Source organism: Anabrus simplex, chromosome 1, assembly GCF_040414725.1.
Source record: "Anabrus simplex isolate iqAnaSimp1 chromosome 1, ASM4041472v1, whole genome shotgun sequence".
Classification (NCBI taxonomy): Eukaryota; Metazoa; Arthropoda; class Insecta; order Orthoptera; family Tettigoniidae; genus Anabrus; species Anabrus simplex.
This window is the reverse complement of record NC_090265.1, coordinates 1,555,545,297-1,555,569,227: the sequence shown is the minus strand read 5'-3', so window position 1 is coordinate 1,555,569,227 and position 23,931 is coordinate 1,555,545,297. Positions and strand designations below refer to the sequence as shown.

At 39.5% G+C, this 23,931-nt stretch overlaps 1 protein-coding gene across 5 annotated transcripts in view; it reads right to left on the bottom strand.

Moving 5' to 3' along the window:
* The window catches only part of LOC136880403 (calcyphosin-like protein), a 289,044-nt gene that overhangs the window by 2,256 nt on the left and 262,857 nt on the right, over window positions 1-23,931 (bottom strand). For all 5 annotated transcript variants that reach the window (XM_068229187.1, XM_067153302.2, XM_067153298.2 and 2 more), the window contains exon 4: window positions 23,457-23,669. In XM_068229187.1, coding sequence (XP_068085288.1) covers window positions 23,457-23,669 — 213 coding nt within the window. The remainder of the gene's footprint in view (window positions 1-23,456; window positions 23,670-23,931) is intronic.

Below are 23,931 nucleotides of genomic sequence, written 5' to 3'. Positions count from 1 at the left end.
CAGGAAACAAAGGAATAAGGCATTGCCTGGTAGTACATATATATACACAATTCACATTAGACGTTAAAATAACACATTAAAATACGCAACACAAACTAAAATGAAGTCAATGGGATAAAAGCGCAATTGACACAAAAACACTAGTACAAAGAACATCATTACATGATAAAACAGACCACTATCCCTCAAAGTGGATGACGAGGTCTGCTGACTGCTCGTCATCTCGCAAGATAGGGGAGATTGTACTCGGGAGGTTAAGACTACGGCGCAGATTGACCAGGTCCACACACTCCGTAAGGATGTGTACCACGGTAAAATGATCGCCGCAAGTACACACCGGAGGGGTTCTCCTTTCAATAGATGGGAGCGAGTCAGGATACCGTGACCAAGAGGCCCGAAGGGAAGTCCTCCATACCTTCGTAGTACCTTCAACCGCTCACAGCTTATCTGGAAGGAGAGTGGCCTGCCACCACTCCATCTCCCAATGGGACATAACCAGATGTCTCAGCTGAGAGCGAATATCACTTGCTGCAACCTTGAAAGTAGAGGATCCTGACAATTTCTCAACCCCACAGTTTTCGGGATTAAGTTTTCCGGATCCCGGGATTTTTGGGATTGACATTTTCAAAAATTTGCAAAATTGACTGCGTGAAGCGAAACTTTAGATGGCGTGGATGGGGATGTGAGTGTAGGTTAGGTTAGGTAGCATTACGCTGCTCCTAACCTAAACCTCGGAAGTCCACGCGCACAATATGGCACTGTTACAATGGAATTATAACGGTTATGATAGGCATCTTGCTGAGCTGCGCCAGCTCATTAGCAAACATTTGGCAAGTATAGTCTGTGAGCAACACCGCAAAGAAAACGAGCTCGAAGGCGGGTCTATCCCGGCCTTCGACCACCAATAAGCCTGTGCCGGCTAAGAAACCTTCGCTGGCACAGAAGGGGAAGAAGAAAACGTCTCCTTCCCCCACGAGGTCGGCAAAAGCCGCCCCTAAGCCGGCGGAGGCGGCATCGTCGACCAGGGCTGGGAAATCATCTCCCACCCCGTCTAAACATGAATTGACGGCGGGGAAGAAGAGCGCCCTTACCAGGCGTTCTTCTGTATCTCCTACAAATGGGGCCTCACGCTCTCCACCTAGAGGGCCTGATCCTGCACCAGCGGGTCTTCCTTCTGGAAAACCTGCGTGCTCCCCTCGTAGGAAGAAACCCCGCCCCCGGACTACGTCGAAGAAATTCAAAACGAGGTGATGCACGTGGAGCATTTATCTCCATCTTCAGATGGGGATGTGAGTGTAGGTTAGGTTAGGTAGCATTATGCTGCTCCTAACCTAAACCTCAGAAGTCCACACCCACAATATGGCACTGTTACAATGGAATTGTAACGGTTATGATAGGCATCTTGCTGAGCTGTGCCAGCTCATTAGCGAGTATAGTCTGTATTTAGGAAACAAATTTCAGACCAGGTCATCATACGGTCTTGAGAAATTTTCGATTATACTTGACAGAACGACATTATGCTCACCGGGCTTCCGGTCGCGTTGGTATTTTAGCTCGTTCAGATACCTACAGCGAAGAGGTTCCCTTAAGAACCCCGCTGGAAGCTGTAGCTGTTCGCGTTCCGCTGCCTGTCATAGCAACAGTGTGCAATGTTTATTTTCCACCAGGCCAGCCTCTTAACATAAATGATATCGCTGATCTATAAGATCAGCTTCCACCTCACTTCCTCTTATTGGGCGATTTTAAAGCCCATCACCCCCTATGGGGCTCTGAGACGCCTTGCCCCCAGGGAAGAGAGCTGGAAACATTAGTAACAGAGCTGGATTTATGTATTTTGAACACAGGGGAACAAACTCACTTTAGTATATGTTACGGCACATATTCTCGCATAGACGGAAGTGTATGCAGCCGAACATTGGTTCCGCTGTTTCAGTGGAATACACACAACGATCTTTGTGACAGTGACAATTTTCCCAACATCCTTACTTTGATGAAACAAAAATCCATCAAGGGCGTCAATGGGTTCTTAAACATGCCGATTGGCCAAAGTTCACATCCCTAGCCGTCTTTAACGCCGATACCACGCGGACCATAGACGGCGAAGTAACTTATATAACACAAGTTATCCTTGCTGCTGCTAAGGAGTCCATTCCTTCCTTCTCAGGGCCTACTCACTGAAAACTCGTTCCTTGGTGGAACGAAGAAATTGCAGCAGCTATCAAAGAATGCCATCGTGCCCATAAACGTTATCGTAGGCAGCCTACTAGGGCCAACTTGGTAACATTTAAGAAACTCCGCGCTAAGGCACGAGTTCTTATTCGCCAAAGTAAGAAAGCTTCGTGGGAGAGATGTGTGTCGTCTATGACGTCACATACTCCATCATCTCAAGTGTGGACTAAACTTAGATGTATTTTGGGTATCCAAGGATCATCATCTGTACCGGGAATTTCCATTGCAGGCAGTGTCGTCACTGAACCTCTCTTGATAGCTAAGCATCTAGCTGGTCATTTCGCGGAGATGAGACAAATGCTCCATGTGCATCACCTCGTCTGCCTTGGATTTCTTCGAAAAGTATCAATTTTACGAGCTTGAAATCTTGCCCATCGGTTCTGGTAGCAACCAGGAACCTAGGGAAGCTGGAACCCAGACTAATACGCTGCGCTTGTTCCCAGGGGGTTGCCCCCCTTAGGGAATCAAAAGTTAGAGACTTGGGTAGCGAACTACCCGAGGTGGCAGGCGGAAGTAGATGTCCATATGTTGTTTCGACGCCATGCCCAAAATCATCCTCCCCGAATACCACCCACTCTGATCAGGGGTCTCTGTAGCCGAACCAAGCAGCCAAGGCAATACCCACCTGGTCAAAGCCGGTACTGCCCGGGGTCCGATGCTGGACGATGCCTAATACGGGAGGACTGAAGCAATGAGTACTATATTACGATCGCCGAATCTACTCTACATATTCCTACCTTGTTTACTGCTGCTCGCTTCTACTTCCTTCTCGCCGCACCATGCACCTCACTCACCTGTCGTCTACTTGACTGATTACGTCATCTTCGCTGCACTTCGCTGTGCCTGTGCGCTGTGTAACCACGTGACATTGTTTCTAGAACTCACTGGCTTGTAGCCTGCGTTCTTTTTCTGGAATCTTCCCTTCTACTATATATTGCTCTCTCCGCCTTTCCACCGTTGAGTCGGGCTTCGTGGCGGAGTGGTGGACCACACACTAAAACAGTGCTTATTGTAATCATGTCAAATTCATCTGGACTCTATCTACAGCGACTTGGTGAGCAAGACTTATAATATTTATCTGCATTTGGACTCTAAACTTTCATTTGGGCTATTGCCTGCTGTAATACTTTCTTCTGTCGAGTGGTTATGCTTTCCTTTAAAAACTCGTAACTTAGACTGCTTCTATTCACGCACTGCGCTACAGACGATTGTAAATTATTTTCAGATGTCATCCTAGATCTATGCTATTACTAAACTTCAGCAATACCCGGTGAAGAAAATCCTTTCCCCGTCCTAATACTCATCCTACTTCCCTTCCCCCTCCCTTTCATGCCTTTTCTCTTTCAGGGTTCTGTTTCGATGTATATTGTACACTTCCAATTTGTTCAACAGGCTTTCCTTTTATGTACTATTGGATAATTATTTGTAAATGTGGCACACCTTTTGGATTTTTCTTCTACTTGCAATTATTTATCTTGTTGTTAAATTATGGTTGTTAAATATATATTCTATTTCGCATAGTTATTGGCCTAGCTTCTTCCTTACTGCGCGATTTTCCTTGATTTATACTACTCCCCATCATTTATTATTATTATTATTATTATTATTATTATTATTATTATTATTATTATTATTATTATTCTAGTACGCTGAGCTCTCTACTGTATCGCCATATGTGTTTGCATATTCCTCTGCGTACTTCTGATTATTTATCGTTACTTGTACTTTTGTCTAAACACGCTGTTATGGTAGCGCTATATTATAGTATGATAGCAGAGGTCCTCCTCCCTCACTACAACTAGGACTCCCTTCCTCCAGTCACCCACAATAGCATGTACCCCATGGCGTGTACAGAGCACTAAATATAAGTAAAAATAAATAAAAATAATTAATAAGAATATATTCTTCTGGCATTTGGCTGTGCGGGGTCCTATGTTGTCAGGCGGATACTACTGCTTGGGTACATGACACTCCCACTTGCCGCTTCCTGGGCGTTTACTGACACGGGCTTTCGAGTGTAGTCGCACATGTAGGAGCTCCATCACCAAGCAGCACGCACATGAAAATTTTTGAAATGGTCTACAACCGACCCCCAAAAAATAAAGAGGGGACCACGGCCACATGACCCTTTTAGTCGCCTTCTATGACAGGCAGGGATTATCTGTGGATGTATTCAGCCCCTCTCATCCACAGGAGGTCCAACACATTATACCAAACCGCAATCCATGTCCACGCCTCGGTCGCCCCTTTTAGTCGCCTCTTACGGCAGGCAGGGGATACCGCGGGTGTATTCTACACATGCATCCCCCACCCGCAGGGGGTCTACATCCAAACATGAACCGAATGGAGTTTGATTTGAGAAGAGGATTACATCCACTTGACATTAAATGGTTATGAACTTCATTAATTCTACCAATCTGTTATGGGTTTGTACTAGGCTGCCTTAATTCTAAAGAACTCCAAGAACCATTGGTTAAAAATACTAAGAGGGAGTAAAAAAAAGAAAAACCTTTTTCTTTTTACGACTTATTTTGGCTTGCATTTACTGTGAATTGGGATATTCAACTTGCTGTGCATATTGTCAAATTTAATATTCCCACTATTCCACATTAGTGCCCAAGAAGTAAGCAAAATATGGAAATTGGAAAAATAATAAATATGTAGCAAGGAATGTAACTCTCCTTCCTTGCATACATAAATGAGCTGTCATCAGATAGGGTTCTGATTGGATGGTACATAAACCACGGTGCATTGAACTAAGTGTCTCATTCTGTACTTGCCAGTCAGTGTGTTCAGAATGTACGGTTTGTACTATGTTTTGAGAATATGGGACAAAGATGTCAGTTTGAACTGGTTTTAAAGGGATGAATCATCGGACGCTCTGAAGCAAGTCAGGCACAGACCAAAATTTCAGCAGCCCTGAATGTGCCACAAAGTGTCATTTCCAGATTTTGGCACTGGTTCCAACACACAGCAGATGTTTATCGTAGGTCAGTATAGAGCTATCCACGAGTTAAAAATCCACAACAGGACTGGTATCTGTCTAACTGCGCTATACTATACACTTCTAAGACTTCATTAGATCCTCCTATGCAATATAAAGTTTCCTCCTCATCTATGACTGGGTCAAGTATTCATTTTTCAACTTTATAAGTACATATGTTTCACTCAACATTGTGCTTAATTAAAGTTTTGGTCACAGTATAAGTACACATTCTATAGTTCGAGATTATCACAGTTAAAAGGTTCATGCACAGTTTTTACATGAACTTGACTTTTACCTCAATAGTTAATTAAAATGTCTTGTACAAGTATCTGTTTAAAGTACACAAGGATGTGCTGTGAAGGCATAGTATCCTAAATTTTGTTAAAAAATTATTCAAATACTAGCTGACCCAACAGACGTCGTTCTGTCAAAAATAAATGGTAATGGAACGAACTGAAATTTAGTCTGTATTGCACGCAAAAATTAGAATAATGCAAATGACCATATTACCAACATCAAATGAGTTAATTTTCTACTGCTACCAAAAGTTAGTAACAAACTACTGGAGAAACGTGTTTTCATTACCTGCAATATTAATATCTTGATTGTGAATAAGGAAATGCTCAAACAGGTCACAGCATATCACCACCAAGAAATAACCCTGATTGACTAACATAGATGGGTACTGTTCAGCAGGTCTTCAAATCCCTCACAGAGCCATAATTATCCCCCTTTGCAATCTAGTAATTTGTAAGTTGATGGCATGAACTTAATGTGGCAAAAGTTACTCCTCTTTCTTTGTAGGAAATAACTATCATAGAAAACGCTGATTCCAATGAACACTATGAAGACATTTTTCATTGTACAGCTTTAAGGTGCACGATATTTTTTGTTTGATTACCCGGCGTGTAAACAAAGTTGATGGTTTTCCAACACGGGAACAGGCAACATCATATAATTGGCCATGCGAGAAACAGGGGTTTTCAACATTAATGCTGCAAACACTCAATGACTGTCCCTGGGATTTATTTATGGTCATACCCAAAGCGAGCCGCACTGGAAACTGCAGTCGTTTAAATTCAAATGGTATGTCAGTCTGAATCATAGGGATGTGTGGTATCAAAACGTCTTCTCCTTTATACTTACCCGTTAGAATGGTTGCTTTGATCCTGTTGTTCAGTAATATTTTCACCGCTAGCCGTGTGCCATTACAAGGGCGCAGTTGGTCGATATTCCGCAACATTATGACCACTGATCCGACCTTTAATTGAAGAATGTGAGGCGGCAATCCTGGCAAATCCAGCGGGTTCAAAAATTCGGGTGGATAGTTGACGACATCATCTTGGTTAGTAACGAAATCAACTGATCTGTATGTCCTCAAATCTCCGGCAATTTCATTTTGAATATTGAAATTTAATTCATTTACATCCATATTTTTGGCAGCCAATATAGCTCGTTCGCTCAACCAAATATGATCTTTGTAATATTGAGCAACGTTTGGGAACACCTCTTGAATGAGTTCCGTTTTGGATTCAGTAAACTGATAAAAATTGTCAGAAAAAATAATGCAGCCAGTCAAAACGTCTGAAGGGAATTTGTCATTACCAATGTCAATTAGTAGTTTTGAAAATATCTCTCCAGATAGATCATTTTGCAACTTGACACGCATATTCTGGCTTAAATTTAGTATCTTGACGCGTTTCGTTTTTCTTTTTTTTCTTTTTTTTTGCTAGGGGCTTTATGTCGCACCGACACAGATAGGTTTTATGGCGACGATGGGATAGGAAAGGCCTAGGAGTTGGAAGGAAGCGGCCGTGGCCTTAATTAAGGTACAGCCCCAGCATTTGCCTGGTGTGAAAATGGGAAACCACAGAAAACTATCTTCAGGGCTGCCGATAGTGGGATTCGAACCTACTATCTCCCGGATGCAAGACGCGTTTCTACAAAACTGATGACTAAATATACATTAAGGTCATCAGCTGGCGTTGACCATGGAATCACTGGCAATGTTTGACAAAAATCTCCTGCAAACAAAACCATCGCTCCACCAAATTGGTTTTGATTGTTCCGCAGATCTTGCATGGTTATGTGCCATGGTGCATTCATCCCACACTATCAATTTACATTGCTGCAAGACCTTGGCATGAAATTGTCCCGAAGTACACTTGTTGCCCCAAATGAAGTCATTTGAAGGCAGTTGTTATATTTTTAGATATTTGTAAGGAAATGTATGGAATATGTTTCCTGTAACCAATGAGTACAATGGATCTGGTGGTGGAATCAATGGAACTAATTTCACTTTGCCATTTGCGCAACACAATCCAGTGGCTTCATTTTTGTATTTCAATGCCTTACAATTTCGGCAAATTGAGTTCATAGATCCAATAGCAACGCATTGGTAGGCACTGTAGTCAATTGAAACATCGTAATTGAAAGCAGCTCGATTCAAACTTGCAAGATTAGCTGAACGACATGCTGCATGGGTTTGTGATATTCAAATCCTTTCAGTTTCATTTCGCTCTTCACGTTGTTGTGCAGTCCGATTAGACTGAAAATTAGCTTGGCTTGTAGCATTTAGAGTTCTTCGACCAAAGTTGCTCCGCCCGTGTCTTATAGGCGGCATGAGTCTTGAAATGACTATACTGTATATGGAAGCACACACAAAACAAACCAATCAACCAAGGAAATCGATAAACTTGTCTGTTGAGAAGCGAAGATTTAAAAACAATCAGGGTGACAAAGGTCTTCAACTGTAACAAAACACGACACGGCATGCGACTGTCTGGAGAGCGTATGTTTGGAAGATCCGTACTGGCAGTCGAGGCAGCCAGCCTCACGCGTGAAACCAAAACCTAAGGAGAAATTCTTCCTGTCACAAACTGAGAACTAAGCCAATAAGAACTTGGGGTTTGTTTTAAAAATAACTTCCATATCTGAAGACCATTTGCCTCGCTTTGAGCCGCCATGCAAATTCAATAACAAAGAAGTTGGCCAGTGATTGATTTTTTTAGTGCCTGCACATAAAAATCTCTGAACATGACTGAAAAGAAACAAATAGTGCATGTTCTTATAATTTCAATTTAAAAACAAACTTATCTACGTTGAGCTGAAGTGTTCCTTTACCAGCAGTGAAAACATTACAAATATAGTGAATATACAATAGGAGTTATGACATAAGTTCTATGCAATGAAGATTTTGCATTTGGGGTAAAATTCCATTATATTAACATTTTCACACTCAATTATTTTGTAAACCTTTTTGTTAATGGGATCAAATGTGGCTTGAAATTGTGTACATAATCAGATATTCACCCATTTTAACCGATAAAATTCAGATTTACAGACATTTGGTAACCGCGCTGGATTAGAGGAGGACAGCGCAAAAGTGGGAGAAGGAAAGAGAGACGAACAGTTTGAATGGAAAAAGAGAAATGTGGCTTTTACGTTTTTCCTGGCACTTTTTTCCAATTTTCCTCTTTGTAAAAACCTTACTCTGACTTTGACGAATATTTGAAAAAAAGAATTAGCCGAATTGGTACAGCCATTGCCGAGTTTTGCGCTTGGCAACACATTTAGCGATTCATTTTTATTTATATAGATAGATAAATAAAATGTACATTCTGTTGTACAAACAAAGAATTAGAGTTTGTACACAGTATTAAAGTGACTATAAAATCAAGTCAAATTATAGATATAGTCTCTTGTCTTTATTATAAAATACAGATAGTAGGTACGCTGGCAGCCTATTCTTCTTTATAAGACATATATGTTATTTGGTGTTCCTTATATAATCGTCAAATGTATTAAAATGAGGAAATAGTTGCCTCCAAATCTGCTGTATTTGAAGTTAATAGAGTACTGTCAATTAGAATACTGTCTGACCTGTAAATAAAAGATTGTATTTAGGTGTGTAGAGAAAATTTATGTGTGCGCCTGAATAATTTTGTATTTGGAAACTTGCGTGCTCCATTAGCTGTCCTTGGTTTGTCGCATACCTAATCTTCCCAATGTGGAGCGTGTTATGACAGGTTATCTGTTGTTGTTAGTGCTCATACAGGGTGGTACTGTAGGGGGTAGCAGAGTGTTTTGGGGAAGTGAGAAGGGAGTAGAACTGGGAGGGTCCTCGTTTGTGCAAGGTGTCACTGGTCTTCTGTGGTGCAGGTGGAATATGTTTGAATTTTCTTTTTTTTTTTTTTTTGCAAATAATTGGAGCAAGTGTCAATTAACATGTTTCTCCTTTCATTGATTTCATTTAGATTATGGGAAGGGTTCTTCAATTGGTCAATACCAATGTAGACGTTCTCTGAAACATTAAGCAGAGGGCCCTTTTGTTCTCGTTTTAAAACCAATAAATCCTGTTCTATATTGGTTCAATTGTGGTTTGAGTTCTCGTGATTCTCGTGGTGTTCACTCATTGCTGAAAATCATTTGTATTTTGTAGCATTGTAATGTTCAGCGTATCTTTTATTAAAAGATTTAAGCACTAAGGTAGCACAACTTTCTGCTCAGATGCCCAATATCAAGCCTGGCTACCATGAGAACATTCTCAGTCATGCTCTAGAACCAACATACGACATTATAGCCCAAGTCACGTCATCTGCTACTATCACAGAAGATTTGAAGAGAGGGTTAATAAATGCATTCAACGCTGCTCTTTCAGAAACAGTCAGTCGGAAAACTCCTAAGCCCATTAACACAGCGGCAGTTGATAATTCAGGGGAAGCCCACTGCCTAGTTATTAATGCTTCAAAGTCCAGTATATCATTCTTAATCAACTCAGGAGCAGCTATTTCTCTATTTCCCCTTTTATCATATGATCGCCAAAACAATTCTACCTTATCCTTATAAGCAGCAAACAACACCTGCATAAAATTCTATGACCTAGCTATGAGGCCTCTTTAAATAACAAACATCATCATCATCATCATCAAAACCTATGGACAATGTATGATAATTCCCACCACAGATCGCTGAAATCAATTTGTAAGCATGAAGTCTTCTACAGTAACCTCACTGTTTACTAGCCATCAGACGAATGTAATGTATATCACTACATCAAGACTACTGGTCCTCCATGCCATGCAAGGCCTAGACGTCTCTCACTAGATAAGTTCAAGGCAACAAAGGACTAATTTCAGTTCATGATGGAACAAGGCATATATAAGGCCATCACAGAGCTCTTGGACCAGCCTGCGCTACCTCGTCCATAAGAAATTTTGGGACTATCGCATATGCGGCGACTACCAGAAACAATGGCCAAACCGTTCCAGACAGATATCCCATCCTTAACATTAAATATGGCACCCTAGTCCTTCATGTTGTATGGTATTCTCTACTCGGGAACAAGGCATACCTAAGTACCAGTTCATCCTGAACATATAGCCAGAACAGCAATATCAATGCCCTTTGGACTGTTTGAATTTGTCAGCATGCCCTCTGGACTCCACAATGGCAGTCAGACCTTCCAGTGCTAGATTGATTCCATCACTAGAGACCTGCCTATATAGGTGATTTTCTCATCCTTGTTCAAAGAGCACTTGCAACATCTTTAAATCATCTTGTCACCTCTCCACCAGCATAAGCTCACATGGAATGTGGTTAAGTGCACGTTTGCCCAGAACTGCGTTGCATTTTTGGGGTATCTGATTACTCCTCAAGGTCTGGATCCTGAAAAGAAAAGTGCACTCTCTGAATATCCCGAACCATAGTCAATCTCATAGCTGAAGAGGTTTCTGGAATGATCAATTACTCTCACAGGTTCTACCCTCATTTCTCTGAAGTTCGGGCACCACTTCACACCTATTCCAAATTCAAGAAAAATAAATTAATTGATTGAGTGAAACCCTAAATGGGACTTAGTATTTCAGAAGTGCAAAGATACTCTAGCAAACCATATAGTGCTTCCTTTCTTTCCACCCACAGAGATGAGCTTAGCATAATGACAGATGCATGCAGTGTATAGAGGAGCCATCAATCAAACTTGTGATGGCATAACCCACCCAGTGGCTTTCTTCTCTAGGAAACTCACTTCAGTAGAAAAGAAATATTCTACCTATGACTGAGAACTGTTAGCTGTATTTTCCACTGTACATCACTTCGCCTACATACTGGATGGTAAAAATTTCAAAATTTATATGGATCATTGGCCTCTCATTTACGCCTTCACTAAATCCAATGACAATCTCACGCCTTGGCAAAGCCACCAGCTCTCATGTTAGCCAGTTCTCCACCGACATTTGCTTCATTAAAGGAATGTATGACAACCCAGTCGATGCACTCTCCAGGATCAAAACAATTGTAAAACGCAGTTTCTGCTGCCAATATGGTCGCTGCACAAGACACTAATGGGCAACTCTCTGAACTCTTGACCAATGACTCATCTAGTCTGACACTTGAGGGCACAGACATGTACTGTGGACATTCCCATAGGTACCAATTGACTGTATGATCCACAGACTCTTCGAGCTACTATCTTCCAGCAGTTCCATTCCTTTTCTCACCCAGGAGGCTGAGCTACTTCCAGATTTTGTGTGGCCCCGGATACAAAGCGGCATCAAGGTAAGGGTGCGAAAGTGCAATTGTCAACAGTTAATTCTGTCCAGGTTCCGGTTTGCCAATACAATTCAGAATGTATTATTATTTAAACTATCATTTACTTCTATACACACTTATATACAAACACAAGTAAATGCTGTTGTTTGTGGTTTTCTCAAAACATGTACTTATGTTTGTATATAAATGTGTATAGAAGTAAATGATAGTTTAAATAATAATACATTCTGAATTGTATTGACTAGGCAGAACCTGGACACAATTAACTGTTATAATTCAGTCAATACGGACCATTAGTGGCCATCATGGTCAAGTTAATAAACAGTGCAATTGCCAACAATCTAAGTACCACAGATATGGAAATCCTGCCTTCTACATGTTTCTGAAGCCAGATGATAGATTAATTCACGTCCATGTCCATATGGTCGGACCCCTACCTCCTAACAAAAGATATTCTTACTTGCTAACCTACACTGACTGTTGCACTCAACTGACTGAAGCTTTTCCTATGCAGACCCGACAGCCAAAACCCCTGCAAGTACAATCTTTGGGGATTGGGTTGCCCGATTTTGATCCCCCAGCCAGGCTTACGCATGATAAAGGAAGAAATTTTGAACCCAACCTGTTTAAGAAAGTACCTTGCCTACTCGGCATCAAAGCTCACTGTATTCCAGCTTACCACCTACAGGCCACTGGCCTTGTTGAAAGAGTTCCCGCACTCTGAAACCTGCATTAATGAGCCACCAGCACGGTACCACGAGCTCCCGGCAGTTCTCCTTGGGCGTCTCTGTGCCTATAAAGACGACATCAAGGCCACAGCTCCCAGCTGGTCTATGGCACAACACTTCGGCTTCTTGGTGAATTCTTTGAATCAACACCCAATAACTCTCTACCCAGCCATGCATATATCCAAGCTTTCAGGCAAGTTTTCGACAATGTTCAGCCCACAGATACTACTAGGCACACAGTGTATCCAATTCAGCAACAAAACCATGGACTCCTGCACCCATATACACCTCTGTCAAGATGGAGTTCATGCTGCACTTTAGTTTATTTGTTCCACCTTTTCAATACATAAAAAGAATTAAAACTGTAGGGGCATGTTTCACTCTTTAATTAAGAGCATCATCAGCCTATATCTCAAACTGAAAGGTAAACAATCAGGTACCTGATTGTAAGTTAAATATAAATATGAAGATGTTACAAATGGTGAGCGAAATGGTTGACAATAGTTCAAAGATTAAAATATGGATAGTCGTAAAATTTATACACCCTCCTGAAAGTCCTTGTTTAAATATAGCAAATAGGTGTCCTGTGGAGGTTGAGGGCGTAATAGAAAACTAATAGATCCTAAACAGATTAACACATTAATGAATAAAATGTAGCTGAAAATTCCAAATGGTGCATTAATACATTGCTCACTTCAAGTGAGGTCTACGGTAAATTGCTAAGTTGAAACAAGAAGAGTAGTAGAGAAAATTTTATCAGTGTTAAATATTTCGAATGTTGGGAATAAATCAGAGTGGAGTTCAGATCCAATTCTTAAAATTTATAGCATAGAGACGCTTCTGTGGTCCATTTTAAGTGAGGTTTATAATATTATGTGAAGAAATAAAATTGTAGTCCTCCAGAAGTACGAGATAAGAAGGGTGCTTGATGGTAAGTGGCTTGTCAAATGGTAGTTGGAAGGAGTAACTTGTGTAGAATTGAAAGGGAAATTAGGATTGAAGTCTTTAGTAATGTTGAAATAGGTTGGCTTAAAGAAGAGTTGAAGAGAAAATTTTGTTTGTAATTTCATTTATATTCAATTGTAATAGTATTAAATGGTTGCTATGGTAGCGATGAAATGACATATTTAAGTTGCTAGTGTTGCAGAATGAAGTGAGATTAAAGGAGGAGAGGGATGAAGCAGTGCTAAGTTTATGTGCTGTTGGCTGTGGCGGGTAGCGGGAAAATGAGTTTAAATCTTAGAATAAAATAAATAGAAACGATAATCAGTATCAAGAGGAATTCATATAAAAATGATCTAGTTTAAAGTTGATCTTTAGTGTGGAGATAAATTGATCTCCCTATTGAATTACGGTGTGGGAGTGAGTGAAAGTGTGGCAGTGAACAAACATTTTTTTTTTTTTTTTAATATAGAACAAAATAAAGAGAAACGATATCATCAGTACCAAGAGGAATTCAAATAAATGATCCGGTCTAAAGTCGATCTTTAGTGAGGAGATAAATTAGCATTCCTTTCGAATTACGATGCGGGAATGAGGGAAAGTGTGGCAGTGAATAAACATTAAGGAGAAAGTATGAGTTAATAGAGTTAAACAGAAGTTGTTATTTGTTGTTTGAGCTTCTGGTATTATAACGGTGCGAGAAAGTGGGAGGTGGAAGTGGTGGAGGTGGGGGGTTGGGAGGGGTGTTAAGTTTATGTGGTGGGATTATGGGTATGGGTGGGGTAGGAGTAGTGTTTTTTGGAATTAATGGGGATTTGGAATTTAATAATTTAATATTATTTAGAATGTTGTGTTGATTTAAATTTAATGTTCACAGTAATTTTGGTAAAATTTCGTATAGTGGGTTTTTTATTTCAACTATATCATTGAGGTTCATTCTGCAACACTAGCAACTTAAATATCAGTCATTTCATCGCTACCATAGCAACCATTTAATACTATTACAATTTAAAATAAATGAAATTACAAACAACATTTTCTCTTCAACTCTTCTTTAAGCCAACCTATTTCAACATTACTAAAAAGACTTCAATCCTAATTTCTCTTTCAATACTACACAAGTTACTCCTTCCAACTACCATTTGACAAGCCACTTACCATCAAGCATCCTTCTTCTCTCGGACTTCTGGAGGACTACAATTTTATTTCTTCACATAATATTATAAACCTCACTTAAAATGGACCACAGAAGCGTCTCTATGCTATAAATTTTAAGAATTGGATCTGAACTCCACTCTGATTTATTCCCAACATTCGAAATATTTAACACTGATAAATTTTCTCTACTACTCTTCTTGTTTCAACTTAGCAATTTACCGTAGACCTCACTTGAAGTGAGCAATGTATTAATGCACCATTTGGAATTGTCAGCTACATTTTATTCATTAATGTGTTAATCTGTTTTGGATCTATTAGTTTTCTATTACGCCCTCAATCTCCACAGGACTCTTATTTGCTATATTTAAACAAGGACTTTCAGGAGGGTGTATAAATTTTACGACTATCCATATTTTAATCTTAGAACTATTGTCAACCATTTCGCTCACCATTTGTAACATCTTCATATTTATATTTAACTTACAATCAGGTACCTGATTGTTTACCTTTCAGTTTGAGATATAGGCTGATGATGCTCTTAATTAAAGAGCGAAACATGTCCCTACAGTTTTAATTCTTTTTAAAATTCCTTTTATGTATTGAAAAGATGGAACAAATAAACTTGCACATTTATTTGACTTTATTGTACATTTCAATACGGACCAAAATATGAGAATCATAACATGTACTGTCATCAGATGTAGAAGATCAACAGTTTCTCGTTATCACCTGAAACCTGCTTTCATGGTCGAACAGCACACAACTGCCACCACTCAAAACCACTAGCATCAAGGTCAGGGCTGCCCCACAACCTCGACACATCAGTCCAAGTACCTCTGTCCTCGTCAGTTCCAGAGACTACACTACCCAAGAATGGCATATAACGAGAACCCCGTTATAAGAACATTTTTTGTCTGTCCCTTCATCATTCCTATATTAAACTGTGTATTACCCTTCGGTTACAGCGAGAGCCCCATCACTGATGCATTCATTATTATGAGCGATTAAGCGTGCAAGAAATTTTTTTGTTACCGATATTTATGCACCCAGCGATTACATTGCATATGATCGATCATCTTGGGCATCGTTTCCTCGCTATGTCCACTAGTGAGCCCTCTGTAGACATTAGTACTGCTGTTACATAAAGAAAAATGGAAATGAAAGAGAAGAACACGTTTTCATAATAAATGCATAAACAACATGTCCGATAGCAGTTAACTCGTTAAAAATACAGGCTGAAGTAAATGATCGCTCTTTTTAATGCTAAATACTGCAAGAAAATAAGAATTGGATACACCTCAAGATATGGCAGAGTTGCATCATTGATTTCAGAGGTTAGTTTTATATTTTCTCATGCCTGGTTAAATTTCGGAAAAGCTATTATGTAAATTTATAGTGAGAAGGTTATCATTTCTCTACTGGCGCTTTGAAATAGGTTTTCATTATATATATAGTACGGTTAAGTCAGGTTAGGTGATGCTGTTTGAATAAGAAAATCAAAACGTTTGCCACAAAATGTGATCGATCATCTTTGGTGCAGTATAGTTTTCTCACTATGTGCACTTGAGAGCGCTATCATTGACATTCGAAGGCGATGTTAGAGTCTATTAGAGTGCGGACCAGCGCAGAGAGACAAAAATACACGTCTGCTGTTGCAAGTGTTACGGTGGCCAGTGGCGGAGTTACAGCGATTGGAGAATAACTGATTAATGTTAGTCATTATTGATGTTTCAATGCATTTTTCGGTACAGAAATCACCATAATTATTAATTATTAACTTGGCAATACTCTTCATGTGACTGAGAATAGTAATAACAACAACAACAACAACAACATTATACCAGGGTGTAATACCACCTTAATAATTAGTAAAACTTCAAAAATCACAATAATACATGCTACCCTCAATAGAATTGTAGAATACAACAGTAGAAACAACACATCACACAACTGGTTGCAGCACAGTACAGTAAAGATGTAGTGGCGGTGGTGATTGTTTTAAGAGGAAGTACAACTAGGCAACCATCCTATATATAACTCTAATTAGAGGGAAAAAATGGAAGGGATTCAACACTTTGAAAAATGAAGATGCCGGCCAAAGGAAGACGAGGGCCACGAAGGGCGTGAAAATGAAAGACTCCCTAGCCCTCGCAAACCTAATAGCGCCGGGGTCGGAAAAGAACATGAGTTGACCAAGAGATGTCGGATAGGATAGATAAAAGTGAGGAGCCTGACAAGTAAGTGGAAGCAATGCCAAGACTCGGGTACAGGCCCACGCTCCAAAGTTCAGAGCCCCTGGGGCCTCTTTTAGTCGCCTCTTACGAGAGGCAGAGGATGCCGTGGGTGTTATTCTAATGCCCCCACCCACAGGGGGAAGTAAAGACAAAAGTGCGAGATATAGGCTACTTTCTTTCTGTGAGGAATTTTATTCACAGTCTACCAGGATACGATGTCTGCCTTTCATGTGCTATTGTTTGGTGCTTTACTAACTGAACTGAATAAATGCTTGCACTGTCCATACCAATTACTGAATGTGGCAGGATGTTAGGAAGCAACTGTTCTAGGAACCATTTTTTAAAAAAATGTGGAATTCATGCCCGAATGATAATCAGTGGAACTGTTTTCCGATTTGGAACGAAAAATTAATTTGCACTGTGGTGCAAATCCTGTGGACCCTGATCCTACATGACACACTATAAGCCGAGCCCCCTTACCTACAGGAACCTTAAGTCCTCCTGTCCCGTTACTCATTACCCAGCATGCCTTCCTTGTGCGATTTTGGTGAACGAAAGTCTCGTCTAAATAAAATACAGTTGAGTTACCTTCCTGTCGTATGTCATGAATGGTCCTTAGAAATACTGTTCTAGCTGCAGCAAAATCACTGCGTTCCATTAACATCTTACGTCCATCGCTGCATTTTTTATATTTGAAACCTATACTCCTTAAAACTCGAAGGAGAGACAACTGGCTACCACTGAAAACTACTCTTCTTTCATTTTCTTAAGAATTTTCAATGATGTTGAAAATTGCCCATCAGTGTACATGTCAAAAATTGTACGGAGCAACATATTTTTGTCGAAGTCATCTAAATTTGTTTCTGCGTTCTGGCAGCAAGGTTTTTTCCTGGTGAACGTAAACTTACAGTCCCGGTCGATTTAGTGGATTTTGTATGAGTACTGACATGGCATGCTGCTGCTGCTGCTGTTAGTTCCTGGGATGAGGCACCATCGCCCCAAGCATCTTCTGCCTCATTCGTTCCTTAAAGTTCTTAAAGAATAGTGCACTCTGAACACTACTTCTCGCGCTTGCTTACGCAGAACCTGTCGTTTACTTCCTACCTCTGCTTCCATGACAATTACAATCACAAACACAATCTAGATAATTAATTTTACACTTGAAAACTTGCAAAATAGGCAGTAAGCTCTCACCATACCTTACTAGCACACCTGGCAAAGCTTCACTGATTCTGATTGGCGCGAGTGTGGAGAGGCGTGGTGCTTTGACATCATGGTGTTCTGTGCACCGCCTTCCCGGCTGGTCCACACTCTAATAATACCCGTAAATAAAATCAGAAATGAAAGAGAAGAACAGGTTTTCACAATAAATACGTAAATAACGTGGTCGATAGCGGTTGTTAGAAATAAAGGTTAAGTAAACGATCGCTTAATTTTAATACTAGTCAATGAAATTAAGAATGTGATACACCTCAAGATATGGCAGAGCACATCACTGATTTCTTCAGTTATATTATATTTTCTCGCTTCAGGTTAAATTTAGGTAAGGCTATTCCCATCTAAATTTATAGCGAGAAGGTTATCACTTTTCTACTGGCACTTGATATATGTTTTCATGGTACATACGCGGTTATGTTAGGTGACTGAATAAGAAAACTGAAGTGTTTGCCACAAAATGTGACCTTCGGCATAGTTTTCTTGCTACGTGCACTTGCGAGCTCTCTCGTCGACATTCAAAGGCGATGTCAGCTTCGATTGGTTATACCCATCAAATGCTGTTCCGTAAAGAAAATTAGAAATGAAAGAGAACATGTTTTCATATTAATTACATAAATACTGTGGTCGATAGTGGTTGTTAACTCGTTAGAAATAAAGGCTAAGTAAACGATTGCTTAATTTTAATACTCTACACTGAAATTAAGAATGCGATACACCTCAAGATATGGCAGAGCACATCACTGATTACAGAGGTTAACTTATATTTTCTCGCGTCTGGTTAAACTGATAAAATCTATTTATTTATTTATTTATTTATTTATTTATTTATTTATTTATTTATTCATTTATTTTGGAGAGGCTATTCCTATGTAAATTTGTAGTGATGAGGTTATAATTTCTCTACTGATGCCTGGAATATGTTTTCATAATACATATAGTATGGTTTATGATTTATCGTATGATAAGTATACAAAAGAAAAAGAAAATTTATATTATATACAAGGACCCAAATGTTGGTAGCGTTCACATTTACAAATCAATGTCCAGTTACTGTAGCCATTCTAAGAAGGGAGGTGTAGCACTGATGACATCTCGGCTGGTCCATCTTACTTCCTCAGAGGGCACTCCTCAATAATGTGCTGCACTGACTGGAAAGGGGCTCCACAGTCACAGGCAGGGGATTCTTGAAGTCCCCACTTATGTAGTATGGCATTACATCTAGCGTTGTCTATTCTTGAAATGGCTGAGTTTAGACCATTGATGTCTCTTCAGGAAAAATCCTGAGAGTCCAGTTGAGGAGTCTTGGATGCCTTGGTGTTTCACACGTGCAGAGCTCCAGCTTTGACGCCATTTTTCGTGGATATTGAAGCCTTTTATGTAATGCCATATTGGGTTCCTTGATTTAAGATGAGAAGGGGGTAGGTCAGTAAGGACCTCATGGATTGGGAGATTCTGTGGATGATCAGGATGGGGTAACTTTTTCCACTTGCGTATAGTTGCTTCCTGTCGTCTCAGTTCCGGAGGTGGTATGTACTGATAGTATGTAGCTATGGGACTGGGGTGGATTTTAGTGTGCCTGTTATGGTTCTCATCCATTCGACGTGTAGATAACCTCTTTTGGGGTACCCTGGTCAACAGACTGCTTATGCACGATGGCTGCTAGTTTACACAAATAGGTGACCGAACTAGATCCTGGATCTCTCACAGTCAAAGTTACATCAGAAGATGAAACAAAAGATATAGTATGGTTAAATTAGGTGACACTGCTTGAATAAGAAAACGGAAACATTTGCCACAAAATGCGATCCATCATCCTCAGTACTGTGTTGTTTTCTCGCTATGTACACTTGTGAACTCTCTCGTAGACATTCAAAGGCGAAGTCTGAGTCGATTAGTAATACCCGTCGACTGCTGTTCTCTAAAAGAAAATTCAAAATTAAAGAGGATAACAAGTTTCCGTGAAGCCTCCGTGGCTCAGACGGCAGTGCGTCGGCCTCTCACCGCTGGATACCGTGGTTCAAATCCCGGTCCCTCCATGTGAGATTTGTGCTGGACCAAGCGGAGGTGAGACAGGTTTCTCTCCGGCTTCTCCGGTTTTCGCTGTCATCTTTCATTCCAGCAACACTCTTCATTATCATTTCATTGCATTTATCAGTCATTAATAATAATAACCTTGGGAGTGGCGACCCCATTGTAATAACAGCCTATATCTGGTCCATTCATAACATCCCTGACCTGGTCAAAGACTGGACAACCAGGTTGTAGGTTTTCATTTTTCACTTTCAACAAGTTTTCGTAATAAATGTGTAAATAACGTGGCCAACAGCAGCTGTTAACTCGTTAGAAATAAAGGCTGAAGTAAATGATCCCTTAAATATTATGTTATATACTGAAATGAAGTAAGAATGTGATACACCTCAAGATATGGCAGAGCGCATCACTTATTTCAGAGAACAGTTTATATTTTCACACATCTAATTACATTTCAGAGAGGCTGTTCCAATGTAAATTTGTAGTGAGGAGGTTATCATTTCTCTACGTGCACTTGAAATATATTTTCATAATACATATACCGTTAGGTCAGGTGACACTGTTTGAAGAAGAAAACTGAATGTTTGCCACAGAGGCCTCTGGAGTGATACTATAAATTTTTCAGAATGAAATTAAACGTAGTATCAGATTTTGAAAAATAAACGTGTAAGCCATAGTGTGGATATCATCCGCAAAAGAAGTTTTGAACAAAGTGATTGCGGTTTCATTTTGATTTTAATGTGTATGGGGTTTTTCCTCGACTTCTATGAAAAATCTGATATAAAGACAATCTGTTGTAGCGAGTAAATTTTTCGCTATGGGATATAAATTTCATATTGATTGGTCCACATTGAACTGAGATTACATTAAAAATTAATTATATTTTATTGGTTACACCTTTTCAATACAAAATGTTCTGTAATGCAAGTTACATTACAAGTTGTTTATATATGGTACTAGTTTCGACTCCAGCTCTGGGTCATCAGCCAATGGCACAAATTATACGAGGAATTAAAAAGTCCAAAAACGATGTACAAGCACATAACATAAAACATTCATGGATTAAACTGATCAATTAAAAAGATTAAAACTGTCTGTGAGGAATGGTCTCTGTAATGTTAAAACTTGGCTGTGCATATAATACATTAGAATGGGGCACTTGAAAGCCATTAAAATATTTTTAGGTAATTATTCTCGATGCTGAAGAGAATTTAATTCAATTAACATTATGATAAATAACATTACAAGCACTTCCAACACCAGCTTCAATGGCATCATCAAATTTTAACTTTATTCATATTATGTGCACAATTGCATTCCACATAATGAAACTGTGTATGGCTTTTAGTGCCGGGAGTATCCGAGGACATGTTCGGCTCGCCAGGTGCAGGTCTTTTGATTTAATGCCCGTAGGCGACCTGCGCGTCGTGAGGAGGAAGAAATGATGATGAAGACGACACATACACCCAACCCCCGTGCCAGCGAAATTAACCAATGATGGTTAAAATTCCCAACCCTGCTGGGAATCGAACCCAGGACCCCTATGACCAAAGGCCAACACGCTAACCATTTAGACACGGAGCCGGACAGCAATCCACATGTTATCTATCATAACGTTGATTGAATTGAATTCAATTCTCTTCAGCATCAAGAAAAATTACCTAAAAAATAAATAAAAAAAACATTTAAGCTCTTTAAGTTATTAGGCTTTTTCAATCGTAAAATTACCAGCGTTTTGCCCCCGTGTAGCAGTGGGCTCATCAGTTGAAATGCTACACCTTACCAAGATGCTGGCGCTAATAAGAGACAAGATAGAAAGATCCAAGCAGTAGAAATGAAATTTTTAAGAACATCAGTAAAAAAGGCAAGAAGAGAGAATTCAAAATATTAAAATCAGAGAAGAGCTGAATATAGAACCGTTAGTACAGAAGATACAGAAAGCAAGACAGATGTTTTGGACATGTAAAAAGAATGGGAAAGGAACAGGTAGCAAGAAGGGAATTGGAAAGAGAAGTTAAGGGAAAGAGACCAGTTGGAAGACCGAGAAGGTGGATGGATCAGATTTGGAAGGATATTAGAGAAACTGGATTGGATGTGGTGGAAGTAATGGAGCAGGAAAAGTGGAAGGACAGAAAGGAGTGGAGGAGGCTTGTAAACCACACCCAGGCGATAGAGTGGGACATTGATGATGATGATGATTATGATTACGACAGTAAGCACGATCATTTTTAATATGATTACACTATTATAATTCTAAACTGCCATATCCTAATTACAATTGGTTAATTGAAACAACAGAAATGTAATTAAAACTAAATCCAGATCAGAAAGTATTTTCATTTCATTCCTACAAGCTAACAAATTAAAGCTGCTCTTAAATGCTGAAAAATTGATGGTGCAAGTATAAATTATGCTGGAGACTTAACTACCTACTCAGAACTACAAATAAGTTATCGGAATACAGGAATCAGCTGATTATTTGTTTTGTTTTCTTGATTACACTATACCCTTTGTTCTTGACCGTAACTAACAATGTAATATTTGAATAGCCGGGCTGAGTGGCTCAGACGGTTGAGGCGCTGGCCTTCTGACCCCAACATGGCAGGTTCGATCCTGGCTCAGTCCGGTGGTATTTGAAGGTGCTCAAATACGTCAGCCTCGTGTCGGTAGATTTACTGGCACGTAAAAGAACTCTTGCGGGACAAAATTCCGGCACCTCGGCGTCTCCGAAAACCGTAAAAGAGTAGTTAGTGAGACGTAAAACAAATAACATTATTATTTAATATTTGAATATGAAGAGCTGCAATAATTGATAATATGACGACTTAACTATTTTGCAAGCAAAATACTGTATATTCAGTTGAATTTCTTTCTTTGAACAAAATTTACAAGGATATCATGTTCTTTAAAGAAATTATTACCTTCATGATTTGGAAACTAAATTGCTCTTGGAGATACTGTGTATTATTTGTGCGAATGTAAATACTGCAGAAGTTACAACTCCTTATAATATCCTGTCTTTGTAAGTATTCTATCAACAAATATATCAATATTTAGATTAAAAAGTTATTGCTACTTCTTTCTCCCAAACCAAAATCGAAACAGAATAAAACTTAACCTACAACATATAATCTAACAAACACCTACGGAACTACTCCGTGTAAAATTTTAATAAATATTGCTAATCTCAATTACTACAAATATACACAAAACACCAATGTTTATAGAGCTAAAAGGATCACACACCCACACCATTATCTAAATTTCAATAAGTACTGTATTAACTACTTTATCACTAAGGTAATCCGCAGCTCTTGGAACAGCCGACCACTTGCTACTGCATCTTAATCTCTAATGCCATTAAAACTGGGGACTAACCTTTCCATCACGAGAATCTTCCTCCACTTCAAAGTTGTGCAGGAACTTTGTGAGAATCTGCTCTTCTGTTTCTTCACCACTGATGTAACGGGGGTTGTTCTTGACACTATACACATTTCGCAGGTCTTCTAGAGTGATAAATCCATCACCAGTGCGGTCCAGCTTCTGAAAGGCCTCTTTTATAACTTTGATCCGGCTTTGTGACATAGGAGGCTGCAACAGATGGTATTATGGGTAGAAATTTAATATATATTACAAGACAGGGCGAGTCAGAAATATTGCTATAATTTTGATTGATTGCTTATGTTTAATTATAACTCTTAAAGATAAAAGAACTACCCCATTAAAAAGTCAATCAAGACACAACAATGCAACAAAAAAACAATACTGAGTAGCATAATTGCCTCAAACTGTTCGCCATTAATATCACAGCATAATTGACAGTGCTTTGGAAAATCACTCATTGCATTTGATA